The sequence below is a fragment of the Hyaena hyaena genome, unplaced genomic scaffold, assembly GCF_003009895.1.
Source record: "Hyaena hyaena isolate Hyena2069 unplaced genomic scaffold, ASM300989v1 scaffold_149, whole genome shotgun sequence".
Lineage (NCBI taxonomy): Eukaryota > Metazoa > Chordata > Mammalia > Carnivora > Hyaenidae > Hyaena > Hyaena hyaena.
The window spans coordinates 782,639-801,998 of NW_024080781.1; the positions used below are offsets into that span (position 1 = coordinate 782,639).

At 38.1% G+C, this 19,360-nt stretch overlaps 1 protein-coding gene across 1 annotated transcript in view; it reads right to left on the minus strand.

Annotated features, from left to right (window-relative positions):
- DNAH11 (dynein axonemal heavy chain 11) overlaps positions 1-19,360 on the minus strand; it is a 353,093-nt gene that overhangs the window by 58,286 nt on the left and 275,447 nt on the right. The window contains exon 66 of the mRNA XM_039238848.1: positions 977-1,181. Coding sequence (XP_039094779.1) covers positions 977-1,181 — 205 coding nt within the window. The remainder of the gene's footprint in view (positions 1-976; positions 1,182-19,360) is intronic.

Consider the following 19,360-nt stretch of genomic DNA (forward strand, 5'->3'; position numbering starts at 1 on the left):
TCACATTTAGCAAGACCCGGAGAGTATGCATTTAAGGCCTCCAGCTGATGTTCATGTTCTAAGAACCACCATTTGAGAACCACTGATTTATACCATAAAAGGCCAGATAGTAAATATTGTTTATTTTGCAGCCATACAGTCTCTGTTGTAACCACTCACCTCTACCAATGACTTCTTTCTACATTTTCAGGCTTCCTCTGTTTTTTGTTTTCGTTTTTGTTTTTTGATTTTTTTTTGAAATTAGTTTTTTGTATTCAACCCTCACTTAAATTATTTTCAGTATTTTATTTTATTTTATTTTTTTTAAATGTTTTATTTATTTCTAGGAGACAGAGAGAGTGAGACAGCGTGAGCAGGGGAGGGTCAGAGAGAGAGGGAGTCACAGACTGAAACAGGCTCCAGGCTCTGAGCTGGCAGTCAGCACAGAGCCCGACGCGGGGCTCGAACCCACGAACCGCGAGATCATGACCTGAGCGAAAGTCGGACGCTTAACCGACTAAGCCACCCAGGCGCCCCTATTTTCAGTATTTTAAAAAATCAGTGTAAAGTCAGATTTTCCATTAAATGCTAATCATCACCAGCTATGAGCTCCTTAATTTTTCCATCCTCATTCCATTAGGCCTACTTTTTCCTTCTTCTGTCATGACTGAATCGGGTTATCACCAAACCTACCAGGAAATGTATCTGCTTCTCTACTTCTGTCTTCCATGATTCATACATCTTCTTGTTTGTCCTAGTCGCCTGCATCAAACCAGGCCTAGAGCCCGCCCAACGCCTATCAGGGGCACGAAGCTAATCCTTTCTTTAATGGGAGTACCCTGGAACTGTTTACTGTTTACATACGTCCTCATCTTTCTTAATTAGACTATAAGCCCTGGAGGGCAGAAATCCTATCTTATACTCCTATGCCTAAGCACTATAACTTGTGCAAAGCAGATACTGAGTAACTGTTGACAGGCGATTTCATAATTTTTACCTTAAATTTTTCCAGGTCTGGCCTTTCAATACTGACCACCTCTGCCAAGAGCTGGGCTTCTAGACCGTCTTCTGTGACTGTGAAATTGAGGAGGGTTGTCTGAGCTTGCAATTCCGGCTGATAGTGAGGATTTGCCAGTTTTGTGTGAAGGATAAGGCGAAAGTTCTTGTTAAATTCACATTCTTTATCTCCAATCCTGATGTATCTAAAGGGGGCAAAACACAAACATTCAGGAGCGTCCCAGGAACCATATGGATATTTTGCTGTCACTCCATTCCTCTATTCTGATAGTATATCTAGGCTGTAAGACCAGGTTATTCAAGATTTCTCAGCTACTCTCTGTCTCCTTGAAGTACAAAATAAGCAGGGATTATCTTCTCAACCTCTACACAATTAAGTTTTTTCCATGCAGAAAGGTGAAAATAGTACTCTTCTCATAACGTCACTGTAACAGGAAGATGCAATACATCATATAAAGGTTGTGTAACAAAAAATGTTAGCTTCTATCGTACTTTCTATGATAAACCTTACATTAAACAAGGTTATTCTTACAGGATAAAATGAGTATGTGTTTGCATTTACTTGTGTGTATTAAGTGTATATATACTTAAAATTTATATCCATATTAAGAATACACATATACTTAAAATTACTTTGTTTCAGTATTTTTGGCATTGACTCCAAAGCAAATTTTAAGAAGCCTCCTGTGTGGAATGCATAGGGTGGGATCTCAGAATACTTCTGTCCTATATCCCTGTTCCCTAGGCCACAGGGACCAGGAGCGGGCACTTCATCTAAAATATTCCAGTCACAGTGAGTTTTCCTGGGGCTTGGGATTGGAACAAAGGGAGGGAATCAGAAACGGAACGTATAAACTCATGTTGAAGTTCACCCTCTCCTCCTGGTAAACCACGCAGCAGAGAAAGACCTTGCTGGTTTCCCAAGGAAGATTAAACCAGGAATAGGTTGAAGGAAAACACAATCGGAAAAGCATGTTCTGGATTTTACGGGCTCCCAGATCCCATCTTCCTTGAAGAGGTGGTTTCTGCAAATGCAAGCAAAGCTCTGAATGAGCGCAGCCTGTCCCTGAAGGGAAGGCCTGATTTTTTTCTACCTCAGATATTGCAGACTAATGTGTCAAGACTTCATCATGCAGGCTCTGTTGCCCTCTGGGTTCTAGAAGGGCTTTGGTGAATGCAAGCACTAATGAGAGATCAAAGAACAGGAGAGGGGGTTCAGCGCAGATGTTCCCTGCCTTAGCGCCATGGTCGGGCGAAGACTGTCTTGCTGTGACCAGATTCCAGGTTTGGGATGGTCTCCTTCCCACAGCTCCACTCACAGGACCAAGTCACACCTTCAGGCCTAGAGGTGGTAATGGCTTCTTGCTGATGCAAGTCCTTGGTTGCCTGGACTCTTGTATGGGGTTCCTTTACCCTTCCCTCTGAATATTCTTTCTATAATAGTCCCTTAATTCTATTGAAAAAATTCCACCCTACTTTGTGTTTTTTTTCTGCTGGGACCCTTCTAGTAAGATCCAGTAGTGGGAGTTTTTAAATTCATGTGACAAAGCACAAATACTAAAACTTCTTCAACTTTTCCATCAAAGAGGCCTGAAAAGCATTGGAGTAAAAATGCATGTAAGAAGACTGGGAGTGACCCTGAAACAAAGTGTCTTCTCAGTCTATTTTATATTAATTACAAAAGTTCTGCATTCTTTCATACTTAAGTGTATAAAGTAGTTCCATTGTAGATGAATCCTAGTGATGACAGAATATTATCCAAAGGCCACGTTATTTTTAATGTAAATATAGTAGTTTCTAAAAACTTATCTCACAAATTATCTCACTTACAGGTGAAATGTTATTTCACTAAATTTATTAATTTTGGAAAACTGGATGAATTAAAAAAGAAAGACAACGAACAGCAAGTTCATCATTCAGGCAGCATTGAATATCAAATTTATCATTCAAGCAATGTTCCTTTTTATTACAATGTCTCAATATTTGCAACAACTTTTCTTTAAACATGAGAGATGCCCAAAATTTTTAATGTGGCAATATTTTGGGCTGCTGTTGGTGGTTGTTTCCTAATTGTATTTTGCTCTGAGATTAGTTTCTTGTGTCACATGGCCAGGAAAGGACTTATGAACCAATGGCCACTTAATCTGACTAGGAACAATTTGAAACAATGTTCGTGTGTAAAGATTATTTAAAAAGTCATAGTTTTCTTATATTGCTGAAGCTTTAATCACAAAATCACTCTTAATCACTAAAGCTTTAGTCACTATAGCTAAGAATCTCAAAAGATTGAGAAGATTCATTACTTCTCATCGTCATCCAACTCTCAGGTTTTGTTCCCACTGTACTGGTCTTATATTTGCAACAAAGACTCAGATTCTGATGAAGTGTCTAAGCTTGACAAAGATCTGCCCAAGAAGTCGCCTTTGGAGACCTTCGTTATTAAGTTGGTGAATTCATTCATGTTATCTAGTCTTGGGTTGTTTTTATGGTGTCAAGACTTCCTACTCTTTAATATATCTTTCTAGAAGTATGAAGAACAGTTTAGATAGCAAGTTTCTTCTAAGCCAGTATCTGTCTGTATAATATAGTTCCGTTCAAAAAAATAAAAAAAATTAAATGAATATTCACATCACCGTTAAAGAGAAACACTGAGACACAAAAGAGATGAATGAACCACAGGCCAAATGTTTTATAAATGAACCAGACAGCAGCTGGTGGTGTACCCAGTGAGCACAGTGGCACCTCGCTCTTGTTTCACAGGTCATGGAAACGACACCATCTGTTCACGCGCCTGCAAGTATTTTCCAGTTGTTATCATGCTCATTACTGATAATTTCTTCAGTTATTTGTGTTTCTAGCAAAACATGTTACAACCAAACAGTCAGTCACCCAACAAGCAGTTACTGAACATGTCCACCACACCAGGCAGTAGGCGAGTCCTGAAGGCACCGGGCAGAGCAGAAACAGGCATGGCCTCTGCTCTCACAAACATTATTACTTCACTCTCTCACATGAGGCCTTATGACTATAAAATGTTACGTACTGATGCAGCCATTCATCTGTTTAGTCTCTTCAATAGATGAATGGGTGCCTACAGTGTGATATCAAGATCAAAGATCTGCCCAATTAAAAGACAGGCAAAGAATGCGAATGACATTCCTCTAAAGAAGATACACAGATGGCCAATAAGCATCTGAAAAGATGTTCAACAACATTAGTTATCATAGGGAAATGAAAACCAAAGCCCCAGTGAGGTGCCACTTCACACCACTGCATGGCTATAATAAACAACAAGGATGACAATGACAATGATGACAATGACAACAACAGCAACACAGGAGCACCTGGCTGGCTGAAAACCTGAAAGAAGGTAACTGCACAAGTTGGAAAAGCACGCTACTTTTGATTTTGGAGCTGTGAGTTTGAGCCCCCTGATGGGTGTAGAGATTACTTTAATGAAAAATTACTTTAATGAAAATTTAAAACACACACACACACACACACACACACACACACACACACACTAACAAGTGTTGGCAAGGATACACAGAAATCAGAACCTTTATACACTTGCCGGTGGGAATGTAAAATGGCATAACCACTTTGAAAAACAATTTGGCAGTTCCACACAATCTTCAACACACAGCTACCGTGTAACCAAGCTATTCTGCTCTTCAGTATATATCTCAAAGAATGAAAGCACGGATCCACATAAGATCTATACACAAAGTGTTATTCCTAACAACAAAAAGGGGGAAAAAGAAATCCAAGTGCCTGGAAACTCAAGAATAAATCAACTATAGTACACCGAAACAGTGCAATGTTACTCAGCAACAAAAAGGAAAAGTACTGATAATGCCCAATGTGGATGAACCTTGAAAACACTGTGCCAAGTGAAATAAGGTAGCCGCACAAGACCACGTATTTTATGATTCTACTTATAGGAAATGTCCAAAATGGGCACATCTGTAGAGACACAAAGGATATGAGTGGGTGTCTAAGAGTCTCAACCTAAAACTGACTGTGGTAATGGCTGAACAACGTGGGCATATACTAAAACCCACTTACTTGTGCACTTTAAATGACAAAATTGCATAGTATGTGAATAATAATAGTGTTACCAAGAAAGACAAAAACAACAAGCTATCAAGAGGTGAACTGGTATATTTGGGTTTTTATCAATCTGTAAGGTAAGGGACTGTGCTGAAAACTACAGTTTCTACATTGTTTCTCATTCTGAGCAGAATGAGGCATGTCATCGGATGGTCTTCTAGGACACGGCTATCGTTCTTAGCTAACCCACTTCTTTGTGACTGAAGACACATTCAACCATATCTTTGTTCAAAACATCATCAAAATTTCTCCTGCTACTTGAATTTCTCTTTCCAAGCGTTTCTAAAATTGATCTCAAAAGTAGCTTTGAGAATGTCTTTCTTCACTAGCACTATTCACTGCATTACCATTACCCTAGGCTTCAGGATTCACAGGACTGGCTTTTAAAAGAACTTTCAAGGGGCGCCTGGGTGGCTTAGTCGGTTAAGCGTCCGACTTTCGCTCAGGTCATGATCTCGCGGTTCGGGTTCGAGCCCCGCGTCGGGCTCTGTGCTGACTGCCAGCTCAGAGCCTGGAGCCTGTTTCAGTCTGTGACTCCCTCTCTCTCTGACCCTCCCCTGCTCACGCTGTCTCTCTCTCTCTCCTAGAAATAAATAAAACATTAAAAAAATTTTTTTAAAAAAAATAAAAGAACTTTCAAGAATGAAGATCTCATGTAATTACCATGCCTGGGTTCTCACATATAAGCAGTGCCCAAGTTGATACTCATTTGTATCATGACAGTAATAAAACCCATACTTTAATAAATCTCTGGTACATCGTGGGATTTTCTGATTACAGCTCCATCTCAGTTGGAATTCATTCCTTCTCAGAGCAGTATTTCAGAAATGCCAGGTCTGTCACAACCTTCCTTGATTTCAGATTCAATTTTCCCTAATTAGCTTATGAATTTTTACTGGATTTTAGTTCATACTTCATAAACTTCCTGTGTTAACCGCTAACCTTTAACCCCAGATGAAAAGAGATTGTAAACTTTTTTACAATTTACAAGATTGTATTTAGGGGCACCTGGGTGGCCCAGTCGGTTGGGCATCCAAGTATAGCTCAGGTCATGATCTCATGGTTCATGAGTTCGAGCCCCACCTCAGGCTCTGTGCTGACAACTCAGAGCCTGGAGCCTGCTTTGGATTCTGTGTTTCCCCCCTCTCTACCCCTCCCATGCTCATGCTCTGCCTCTCTCTTTTTCTCAATAATAAATAATAAATGTTAAAAAAAAAAAATAGATGGGTTGTTCACCCTATCGCCACTCTAGAAGATCATGCGGTTAGTGGTATGAATGTAATCTCCACCCACTAATAGCAGCTAATCCAACTCAATTTCCCAATAACACCACACTCTAATTTTTCCCATCAGCTACTACACACAACATCGCTCACCTCCATAGGCTTTCACGGAAAAAAAAATGTGAGATTGGCCAACACGAAGCAGGAGTTTTGAACAATTTTACTTCTGAGTGTAAGTGACAAAGGCTTTAAACTGGTTAAGCACTTAACCAAATATCTGAGGTAAAGCAATGCTCCATAAAAGAGCTCAGAGACAATTCTGTGGCTCAAAATTTCTCTTGCATCCCTCCCATGTACACCAACATATACCCTGAGGCATTCACATACCCCAGTTTGAGAATCAGAAACCTATCTGCTTGAGGCACAGGTCTGGTGGTCTTGGTGAAGAGACAGTTAATCAGAGGAAAAGAGAGGGATGTGTGCCTATAAAACTGTGTTTTACATTTTGCTTGGAAACATTATTTCATAGGTTCAGATTGCCCAGGGATAGTAAATTATCCTCAATTGGGGTGTTTATGATCTATGAAAGGCAAAAGCTGCATAATGACTCAATGGGTTTTATCATTGCTGCTAGGTTAATTGTTGGTTAATCTCCTATCTGGGAAAATTAAACAGACTGCTAGTACTCTCTCATGATTTGAAGGATCCAAAAGACAACGGAGTTAACCAGAGGGGTGGGAAAAGCAAACAATCACTTCATTGTTTCTGTGAAAGACATGAGTCCAGAGGTTATGACTTGTAGATTATAGTGGGGAGCTATGAGCTCCTGAACTTAAACTCCAATGAGAAGCAATGGCAGGAGTGAAGAACAGCATTTTTTTTTCCCCCACAAATAGTTTATTGTCACATTAGTTTCCACATAACACTCAGTGCTCATCCCCACAAGTGTCCTCCTCCATGCCCATCCCCCCTCCCCCCCACATCCATCAGTCCTCAGTTTTTGTCAGCATTCAAGAGTCTCTCATGGTTTGCCTGAAGAACAGCATTAAACCTGGAACTGTGGCTGTTATCTTAAAACAGAAGTTCTTAACCCATTTTCTGGCCCCATGTCCCCCATGAACAGGACTTGCCCCTGACATTGCATCTCTGCGAGAATCATGTAGGGCAGGAATCTCTGAAGCTTGGGTGGAGTTGCTCCTAGAGGATCTTTATTTACCCCTCCAAGAGAGTGACCTTCTCCTGCCCCCTTTTCTCACTGCCTGGTGTGCAGGTGAGAGACTGATTATATGACCTCAGATGAGAAATAAAATTATTTTCCATAGTACAAACACTACAGTATTATTGGATAGGACATAAGGTGAATCAAAAACACTGTTTCACCTAGCAGACTTTTAGTTTTAGAACAAGAAGGGCCCCTAGAGATCATTTAACTGATTCCTTTTTATGGACCCAAAGAGTTTATGACTTGTCCAAGGTCACATAGCTTAGTGGCAGAGCTGGGACTAGAACCTGGGTCTCTAGACTCCTAGTATAAAGTTCATTTCACTGCAGCACACTGTAGGTTAATTTGCTGTTTGATAGTGACAGCTAATAACCCCAGCCTCCATCGACCTGTCTGACCGTCGATCACAAGAGGGTACTGAGAAAATATGTTGGACTCAGGAATGATCTATAGCCGCTAGAGGAAAAACTATAAAGATACAGCCCAGAGAACATGTCCTGCTGATCTTTGTTTAGAAATTCTGTCCTTGTTTATGAAGGAGAATAGCACTGACTATCGAGGTACCCAGGTCTAACCAAATACTTGTAATTTCTGGTAGATATTTTTATAAAATGAATTTATTTATAAAATCTTAAAAATAAATCACTCAACGTAGAGAAAAATTTGCTCTTTTGGCTTTCAGGGGGAAAATAGTCTTTTAAAACTGCGAAAATGCTCACTAGTTAGCTGAATAAATTATTGTATAAAAGGCCACCATCTATAAGTTAACTATTAATTTAGTTTTCCATAGGTCAGGTTTACATAAAAATCTGATACATTTGGAATTTCAAAATTCTTTCACAGTTTATTCAAAATTCAGCTGAAAGGTGTTTGGGGATGAAAAGGTTCCTAATTTCTTCAAGTCACAGAAGGTCATTACTACTGTGAAGGAGTGGTAAGCAAACTACATTAAAAACACTACAGGGGTGATGGGCATTAAGGACACTTGTTCGCATGAGCACTGGGTGTTATAGACTACATTATATGGGTGTTATATACTACAGTATATGTTAATGTTAATTTGGATTTAAGTCAAATTAAAAAAAAAAAAAACAAAAAAACAAAAGCCAAACACATGAAATGGTTTCTTGACCAATGTTCACAGAAGTTCTGTGACAGACACGGGGAAACATTTCTCAGAATTATCAAATTTACCTGAAACCAGGTTGAGTTGAGGCAGCCTTATCTCAATATAATCAAGACGAGACTCTCAAGTTGGATATAACCTGGACATTTTATATCTAATGTATGTATTTGGAAAGTAAGGAAGTAGCTTTTGCTTTTGTGGGAACTGTTCTCAAGATTTAGTGTTGCTGCTGCTGCAAATGCCTTCAGTCCTGGATCATAAAAACCTGATTAACTTTCCCTAGTGATCAGATATTCTGAGCACACGAACAAACACCAGCATTATTTTTTTATTGCCATCTAAAACAAAATGTGGAAAAGCAACATACTCATTTAGAACAAGGACTTGCTTCTGTGGCAGACTAGGGTCTTGACTAGGAACGTCTGCAGAAGGACTCTTTTTGATTTATTTTATGATGATGACGATGATGATGTTGATGACTTTTTTTTTTTTACAAAGTTTGCAAATCCTTTCTCACAATGCTGTTTATTTTTTTATGAAAAAAATTTTTAATGTTTTATTTATTTCTGAGAGAGAGACAGCATGAGCAGGGGAGGGTCAGAGAGAGAGAGGGAGATACAGAATCTGAAACAGGCTCCAGGCTCTGAGCTAGCTGTCAGCACAGAGCCCGATACGGGGCTCGAACCCACGAACCGTGAGATTATGACCTGAGCTGAAGTCGGACGCTTAACCTACTGAGCCACCCAGGTGCCCCTCACAATGCTGTGTAGACAGAAATTTCCCAAGATACTGTGTTAGTATACTGAAGGTTCTCACCTTGAGATGGACAATTCAGAGAGCTAACAAGTTCCCTGAATAGGAGGAATCCTCCAGGCCTGATCAGACAGAGCCTGTTGGTCAAAGTAGAGAGACTGCAGGTGGGTTTTGAGATAAGTGAATAATAGAGTCGCAGTAGTTGGGGGAAAAACATAATCAGGAAAGAAAAAATCAAAACTTTTCAAAAGACATCTAAAAGCCTTACTGCACGTCCTGCTGCTTAAAATTAGCCGCTTCTCCATTGGACTTGGAGTTCCGACAGCTTGGCGGAGGCCGCGGCACCCAGGCTGGGCTGCACGGCCCGTGTTACTTAGCAACCCCCGCAAGAGGGGCCGCTCAGTGGGTCAAACTGCTACTCAAGGAAAGTTTCAGCTGAAGGCGCAGCTGGCCAGGCGGCCCAGGAAAAGGAGGAAAGAAAGTCCTGAATAGAAATGAGTTAATTGTCTTACTGCTTCATATAGTTAATATAACCAACACGTCCTTCTCCGATAAAAGCAAACTTCAATTAGAATTATAAAAAAAAAAAAAAAAGACTCCTGTTGCAAGACTCCAGGTATCATTGCACAGAAAGAAAAATGGAAGCTAAACAAGAAAATCATAGCTGATTATTTCCCTTCTGAGATGCAGAATATATAACATGTATTATATGTTAAATATTGTGACACACATATATATTTTGATATATATATTTCAATATATCCATACTGAAATATTATAATGTGGCATGAAAAAGAAATTCTGGTTCCGTTTGCATTTTTTTTTAAAAGGAAAACTGCTTTTTTAAAGAAAGTACGGTAAAGGTTCTTTATCTGTGGCCTGTTTGGAATTTACCTTCACATGAAGTCAAACAACGACTACTTAGATGACTATGTGTCAAAAAAAAAAATGTGGATTGAATTTAGGAACAGAAAGGTCTTTTCTGTACTTAAACTTTATTTTTAATTTAGAAATTAGGAGAAACTAGAATGCTGAATTCTATAATATATGAGGGCATGAATTACCTTGAAAATAGAGTGATTCCTACACATAAGGGCTACAATGAGAGAACTACATACCTCCTGAGTTTATTAAAAACTGTAAGTTTCCATCCAGCTCAAGAGAGCACATTTTATCACAGTCCAGGGTCGAATTTAACATGGTTCTAACGTCCCACCCAAGACCTCATTTAAATAGATCTATAATCAACTTTAATATAATCATGTGGCATCAAACCCAAGAAACAACATAGTAATACTGAACTGAAAACTTGCTATTCTCCGTATTAACCTTAGTACCACTTTTAGGAAATATAATCATGATAAATATCTGTAAAATAGCTTTCACCATATTTATATTATATAGCTAGTATTCCTGTTAGTTTTTTTTTTTTTTTTTCCTAAGTAGGCTTCATGCCCAGCAAGGAGCCCAATGTGGGGGTTGAACTCACAACCCAGAGATCAAGACCTGAGCTGAAATGAAGAGTCAGGTACTTAACTGACTGAGCCACCCAGGCACCTCTCTGTTAGTTTTAAGTTTCTATATACAGCATGCTACTTAGACTATTATTAAGAAGATAATAACATGAAAAGTAGAGGAAACGTACAAAATGTTTTAAAAAAATATTTATAAGCCCAGAAACAATCTGAAATATATCTTACAATAAAGTTACTCCAGCTAAGATTAAAGTCCTAAAATTACTTCAATAATATTTGGGGGGGGGATATGAAAGATTAAAGAGCTTTAATTTTATGAAGACACTTCACAGATCAGCAACTTCTCTAATATGTAAGCCAGTAAATTTGCTTTGGAAAAGGTACATGTTGATAAATCTTCCCAGATACGTTTTCTGTCGATTGATATGATAAGATGTATTTTACTTAAAATTAGGATTGTCTGGAGTTTGGTGGATTTAATTATTTGTAATTACCCAGATGTTTTCAGCCTGTGGCCATTTTATGACAGTGGTATCTACTATGTGGGTCAGGTTCAACTGTATATCTTCTCAAATACAGATTTAATGTGCTATTGATGAAACCATTACTAGAACCAAATTAAAGTCTGGGCTGATGTATTGGTCCACAGGGAGCTGTCAGACATGAAAGGAGTAATTAGTATTCATTACTTCATACTCCACAACATTCCAATTATTAATGAACTTCAACTTTTGGACTATGCTATATCTATCACAAGCGTCTTCTCAGACATTATTAGAAAGAATAAACTAATATTGGTTAAAAAACTGCCCCTAAAACAAACAAAACTGAAATGAACAAAAACACTATTCATAGCTGAAAACTTTATAAGGGATGGGACTTCCAAGAGTATGCAGTGCAAAGATTATCCCACCTGAAAGGGACGAATAGGCTACAGTGAAGACATGCTGGGTGAATGCACCCAGCTTTGCAGTCCTCTTTTCCTTGTTTTCCAAGCTATCTTGTCTTTACAATACATCTTTACAATTATACATCTATAATTGTATAGATGGGACAACGTAGGAATATAAAGATAGAAGAGAATAGAAAAAAATTAAGCAAAATGTTCATTGCTGGACATCAGAACAGGAGGCCCATTTAAGATTTATAATCATGTAGGTTAGTTTGGGACGTGATCAAGGTAAAGTCACAATTTTTCTGTTCCTGTTACGATATTACAAATGGGTATTTCTATTAAAATCCTTATTGGTCTTTCTCCATTAGGTTTCTTTTCCATTGTTTTCTTCTTATTTACTGCATTAGAAGAAAAGTAATTCTTACTTCAACCCATGTATTTTAATTTTGCATATCACTTCTAGTTTGCTCATGTATGAATTTTTTAAATTTTTCTTGTTTTTTTTAGTGTTACAAGTAACAATTGTTAGTGTATTTTTAGTGTTTCTTGAAGTAACAAGAAAGCATTTGCTCTTTTTAAACATATTTTGTCAGATGAAAATAATACTATCACTAAAATAATCAAACATTATTTGAAAGTACTTTTAAAGTTTTATAAACAAAACTAGTATCAAAATGTAGAGAGTCCTCCATGTTTTCCATTCCAAACTAAGAGGTGGGAAAAAATACAAAGTAGAACAGTTCCTCCTTGCAAGAGATGGCTAATAGCAGTAAATAAAGAACTCTTCTATGTTATAGAAAACAGCAGATGAGTCAAAATTCCTACCTTCATTCTCTCAAAGACTCCACACTTCTCACACACTAGTGGTGAGCATATGGATTTGTATGAACACTATGGAAAACAATTTGGTGTCATGTTTTAAAGCATGATGTGAACACACACTCTACAACCTAACTCTTCTGCTCCAGAATATAAACTCTGAAGAACCTCTTGCTGTGTGCACCTGTAGACATATAAACCAACCTTCAGCATGTTACCATTCATAGGAGCCTGGCTTCTTAAGATGGAAAACATAAACATAACTTCAAAGTCTTTCAAAATGAACATTAAATAAAACGAGGAAAAGTCACAACACTGAATATTTTAATGATGAAAATAAAACAATGAGAGTAAAAAGAATATGGTAAGTTTTAAGACACTGAACAGTAGAAAATTCAAGTCCCTTTAATATACGTATATATACACACTATGTGATATTTTTATAAAGCCCCACAGAAAAATAAGTGACACTATTTTGAATAAGGCTTGGAAATGATAACAAAATTTAGAATACTACCTTTGGGGGAGGAGGCCCAAAGGGAAATCAGAGGAGCACAAAGGTGGCTTAAAGAACATTGTAATCTTTCGGTTCATAATTTGAATGGAAAATTTTCATCTAATTTATTATTATGCTTTATATAACTTTTATATATTATGTATTTTATATGTATCAACATTAAATAATACAACTTAAATGACCAAAACTCTCTATTGTTCTTAGGAGGCAATGTAAAAACATCAAAAGATATGAATGATTCCTTGTTCACACATCCCACATCCAAAACACAATGGCTTACACTTCAGGATCTTTGGCTTAGCCTCTGATTCATACTCCCAATCACCCATACACTGTGCTTATCAGTGGTGCAAGATTCAAGGGAAATATCCTATTTTGAATACCTATCTGTACTATGCTCGGTTTGTATTTTTTTCCGTACCAGATAAGAAAATGTAAACATAGAAAAATAGCCTAAACAACTTAACTCCAAATCACCAAATTAGAAGGTACCAGGCCAAGATTTGAACCAAATTTCATCTTACTTATTCTATCCTAGTGCTATTCTTTCAATTATTTATTTATTTACTTATTAGAGAGAGAGAGAGAGAGAGAGAGAGAGAGAGAGAGAGAGACAGGCAGAGGAAGGGGCGGAGGAGAGAAAATCCTAAGCAGGCTCCATGCATGGGGGCTGGATCCCATGACCTGAGATGAAATCAAGAGTTGGATGCCAACTAAGCCCCCCAGACACCCCTCCCACAGCTAATTTCTGACAACTACATGCTAGTACGTAAGCCCCACCTCATAGCCTTAAAGTGTCTCTTGAAAACGTTTACATAGCTAGTTCACGACCATGGATTAATCACTACATTAACTTTTCCTCCCAGACCAAGTCCTATGGAAAGATGGAAAAATGTATGTACAAAGAATGAATAAATTCAAAATCATGTTGGAATCAGTACAATGAGTGGAAGCACACACAAAAAAATGAGGAATGAAATAAATTCATCAAAAATCTAATGGAAAACATTAGTAAAGGTTACCAACAAACAATCCCTGGAAGGTAATAAACATGTCCTTAATAACAATCAAGGAAATACCAAATAAAGCAGAAAGGAGGATTCTGTTACGTGATGTTTCTACTGGCTCTTGCTCATGATGCCTCGTTTTCTTGTGTTCTATGATTTCTGCCTGTGAACTCATATACCTTGAAATGACATCATGTACAATCCTCTAAAGCCTGGGTTTATGTGCATAATTCCAGAGGGGATTTTTGTTTGCTTCTGCCAAAAACAGTGGAGAATGACCAATCCAATGCCACTGAAAAATAAGTTACTGGTTTGAGGTTTTTCGGGCAGCTAAGTAAAAGTTTGACTTGAACATTTATGAGAGAGATGATTTCTGATTAGGAACTCTCACAGGATGTTTTACTACCTCTTTTCAGTGCCAAAGTATGGAAAGGAAAGTGCTCCGTTCTGCAGGGCTGGGTTTTGTTTTTAACAAATTTACCTTTAAGCAGAAGGTATGGCCACTAGAGGCTCTAGCATTATACAGGAATCTCTTAGGGGACTTCACACCGTCATCTGGCTTGGTCCAAGTTCTAGGTATTCATCCAAACAGAGAGGCCCATGCCATTATGTTGTAGCAGGTACTCTCAGGAAGAAAACCAGCTTTGGTGGTCCTTGCCTATTTGAGTCCCATGGTCCTATTTTTTTGGTCGACCAAGTGCCAAAAGATGTGAATATTTTAACATATTTAGTTGCTTTTCAGCATTCACACATCTACTCTGCCACAATACCTGAAATCCAAGTCAATGTTTTTATTGTTTTATTTTTACTTTGGTTTAACCATTGTTAAGACATACAGTGATATTTCTTATCCATAAAGAACTTATAATCTAATACAGATGGGAGGGAAAACAATTAAACATATTCTAAGAGGGACAGATAAAAAGGCAAAAGGACACAGCAGGCCAGTGCAGAATGGACGGTGTATGGGAAGCACTGAAAGTGGAAACTTAAAAATTTCCATTTAATTAAGTGGCAGCTGAATTCTGAATTAAGTGAATTTGGGATTTGCAGAAAGACGAGGTAAGTAAAACAGTCTATCATAGGAGGGGTTAATCAATCTGTGTGAATGAAGGGAACACAGAAGTATCAAGTAGGTAAAGCATTTCCTAGGCTTCACAGAAAGCTTCAGTTCAACTTAATGTACCAGGCAACAGAGAACTCTTTTTTTTTTTTTCCTTTTTATTTATTTATTTATTTTTATTTTTTTATTTTTTACAAACATTTTATTGTCAAATTAGTTTCCACATAACACTCAGTGCTCAGCAACAGAGAACTCTTAAGGAGTTCTTCCACAAGCGAGCAACAGAAGCAGTTTTAGGAAAAGATTATTGTAACCACTCTGCGGGTTGGAGAGGAGTGAACAGAGAGAAAATGTAAAGGCATTACTTCATTCAGCATGAAGACATGAAATGTCTGAACTACACTGTAAGTTGTAGATAAAAAAAAAGAAGAAGAAATATGGATTCCAAAACATTGATGAGAAAATAAACAAGGTTTAGGGAAAAAAAGAGTAAGGCAAGTTACAATGGCCAAGCAGCATTCATGGGAATTCTACTGAAAGGTGGTAGTGACTATTTAATTGGAAAAAACAGTTAACAAATGATGTTTCCAACATATGTGTTAAATGTCAGAGAGTCATAGTGATTTGGGAAACAAAGGCAGAAGGAAATGTAGATAAAATTAAATTTCCTTATAACCTGTAGCCCACTGATAGATATTAGAGGTAGGCAGAGTATACGTTCCTCCAGGAACTCCCAACTGTCTTAAAGTTAATGCTTTGCTAGAGGGAAAAAACACGTTAGTTTGACAACAGGTAGGCCCCTAGGATCTGAGTATCTTCTTTAGCAGATAAAAGTCCTTTTGGAAACTTACCTTGCTTTTACCTCCACCTAAGTATCTAATGAGTCACTCCTCATAATCCCGGGGCAGCTCTTTCTGCCCCAGGTCCTGTCCCCATGCTTTAATAAAACCACCTTTTTGCACCAAAGATGCCTCAAGAATTCTTTCTTGGCTTTTGGCTCCAGATCCCCACCATAACTCCAAAACCACATCAGTAGGTCATCTGAGAAGACATTTAGTCACTCTTTTAGTCCCCATTTTTCTCATGTGTGAAGGTCTCTGATCATCTGTCTATACGGCATGTTTCAAAATGATCACATCTACGATGCTGCCTTAACTACCTCTCCATGTAGATATTCCCCAATCTCCATGGTCAGCCAAGGTCTCTTTATCAGGCTGCACACTCACATACCCACTGCCTTCTTAGACTCTCTTTTTTGAGAATCTTAAAGTAGCACCTCAGTCTCTGAAATGTCTAATAAGTGAAACCATTATCTCTTTCCCTACCACATTTCTATATAAATCCATCATTTAGCTTGGTAGAAGACTGGAAATTACCCTCAAACCTTCCTTCCCCCAACCCCCCATCAACAAAATCCCATTAATGACCATGAACTGATGAAATTAACTCCTTGAGAATCCTTTCATGTTTTCTCTCTCTCTCTTGTATCCCTTAGTTTAGGGTCATAGTTTATCTCAACTGGATGATTATAATTGCTGGCTAATTAGATCCTGGCCCTAGGTCCATGCTCCTTCAATCAATACGTCACACCACCAATAGCACATCCTTTCAGAAACAAATCTGATTAAGTTACTATCCTAGGATGCTTACCAGTCTTCACTAGGTTCCCCACTGACTTATGCTCATGAGTCTCAAGTGAAAATATGGAGACGACAGATTTCTTATTCCAGGAAGACAAGGTTCTTTGGTCAAGAACCACTACTATTGTTGGGGCGCCTGGGTGGTTCAGTCAGTTAAGTGTCCGACTCTTGATTTTGGCTCAGGTCAGGATCTCACATTTCATGGAGTGGAGCCCTACACTGGGCTCTGACAGTGCAGAGCCTCCTTGGGATTCTCTCTCTCTCTCTCTCTCTCTCTCTCTCTCTCTCTCCCTGTGCCCCTCCCTTGTGCGCATACACTCTCCCTCAAAATAAATAAATAAACTTAAAACAAAAAAAAGAACCACTGCTGTTGTCAACTAGTGTTGACAACACTATGAATGAGCCCACTTACTGTGTTTGGGGAAAAGAGGAAGAATTACTGACCTATAGAAAAAGGCCAACTTCGAAGGCATCCATGGGTGTCAAAGGACATCCACACCCTGGGGGTCCTGCCAGTGTCTCTGTTCTCACCTCACCCAGGCCTTAATGCCCTTTTCTCCTTCCAACACAAGACTCCATCAGCGTGGATCCTATCTGCAGTCCCCCCAAAGCTGTAGGGCTGTCTGTGTAACTATTTGGTATTAGTTCCCTTGTTCCAAAATTCTCTTCTCCGCGTGTCTACCTGACAAACGCCCACTAATCTTTCAATACTCATATTAAGTGTCAATCTAATCAAATGTGATTTTTCCAACAAAGCTATTCCAAATCTTCACTCTGGAAATGATGACTCTGCCATGTAAACTTCTATCAACACACCAATGGCACTGTATTGCTTTTATTGCTTATAGGTCTGTCTTTCCCCTAAGGAAATACAGTTTTCTTTAAAGGTAGGGTCTGTATCTTATCAGGCTTTGCATCTGCAGCTCCCAGTACGGTGCCTGGCATAACAGTACTAAGAGAAGTTTTACTCAGGGACTGATACAGTATGTAAGGACTCCACCAGCACCAAGATTCTCTGGAAAAAGACACTAAAAATATCTGCAAGGGAAAGGGAAGTAAGAAAAACTGGAGGTAGAGATCTGATTTTACATTCCTATAAGTCACTGTTCCCATATACAATAGTTTAGGAAGGAGAAACGTAATAAATGCATGCGATAAAAAACCATTCGTTATATTCTTATGTACCATTTTAAATTCTCTTGACCTTTAAAAAATACTGGAATGATATGTTCAGTTCTATAGAACCTAACAGAGAGAATATGTACATATTCGGGTAATAATATAATTTAGGGTAAGTTGTTCTAGATTGTTTGTGATAAACCCTTGATGCTTTGAATAAAATAATTTGTTTCTGAAATAGAAGACTTCTGGGATTCTCAAGAGTACATAATTATATCCAAATTATGACTCAAATTTATCAGTCCCTGGAAATTTCATATTATATATATGTACATGTTTGTAAGTATACATATAATTTAATTATATTTATTTTATTTATATTATATATTTATATAATTTATGTATTTAAATATATATAACATACATAAAATATAAATAAACTATATAAAATCATATTTACTATATTTATGTTTAAGTAATATAAATATATAGAGACAGAGGTAAAGAGAATACCACCAAATTTCTTACACCTAAATTGTGTTATTAAAGGCCCATGTTAAAGCTAGAAAATGTGTATTTCACTGACAAAAAATTTTAGGTTTTCCTAACAGAGTCAAAACCTTAATAGCAAAGATTTCACTTCAGTAGCATTTAAGATTTTACACTATATTTTTAACACATCAGACACAGCTACAATTATGTTTATGTCAGAGTTACAGTTTGTCAAGTAGCTTATTAGATTTTTCTAAATGCATGTCTGTGTAAATTTTAGCTTATTAAACAGTTATAAGTTGTCAGTCACTGTAAATGGATTTCGTTGCAAAATACTAATCAGTTAGGGAGTGTTTAAAAAATAGCAGTTAGTTCTCCTTAAGTAGACCTATTTCCACTTAAAATTGACAGAAATAAGGTGGTGATGGGAAAGGAGACAGGTGACTTTGAGCCGGAGACTGGTGTCAAAAAAAAAAAAAGGGGGGGTGTTGAGGAAATTCTGAAATGATCCTTCTGTGAAGAAACAAGAACAACAGACAACAACAACCACACAAGAGAAGGAAAGGCAGTGAAGTAAGTCTCGTGAAGACAGGTGTCTTGAGAGAAAAGGCACAGGAACCTACGGAATGCCACCAGCCCCCGTGAGCCCACACAGGCTTGGTCAGAGACATACTTGCCGCAGGTGACCTTGAACACATTTATACCAAGTGCTGTGATGAGTACTTGGAAGTGGCTTCACCGCCACGGGAGAATGTCCTGGACAGTGGGGTGTCCAATGGGAACGGCAGCTATTTGGAACGAACTAGAGCTCACTGGGGATGTTCCTGCTTGCTGGTGGCACCGCTGCTGGTTTGGAAATGATTTCAGGGGCCCGGTGATGAATTCAATGCTTACATGTAT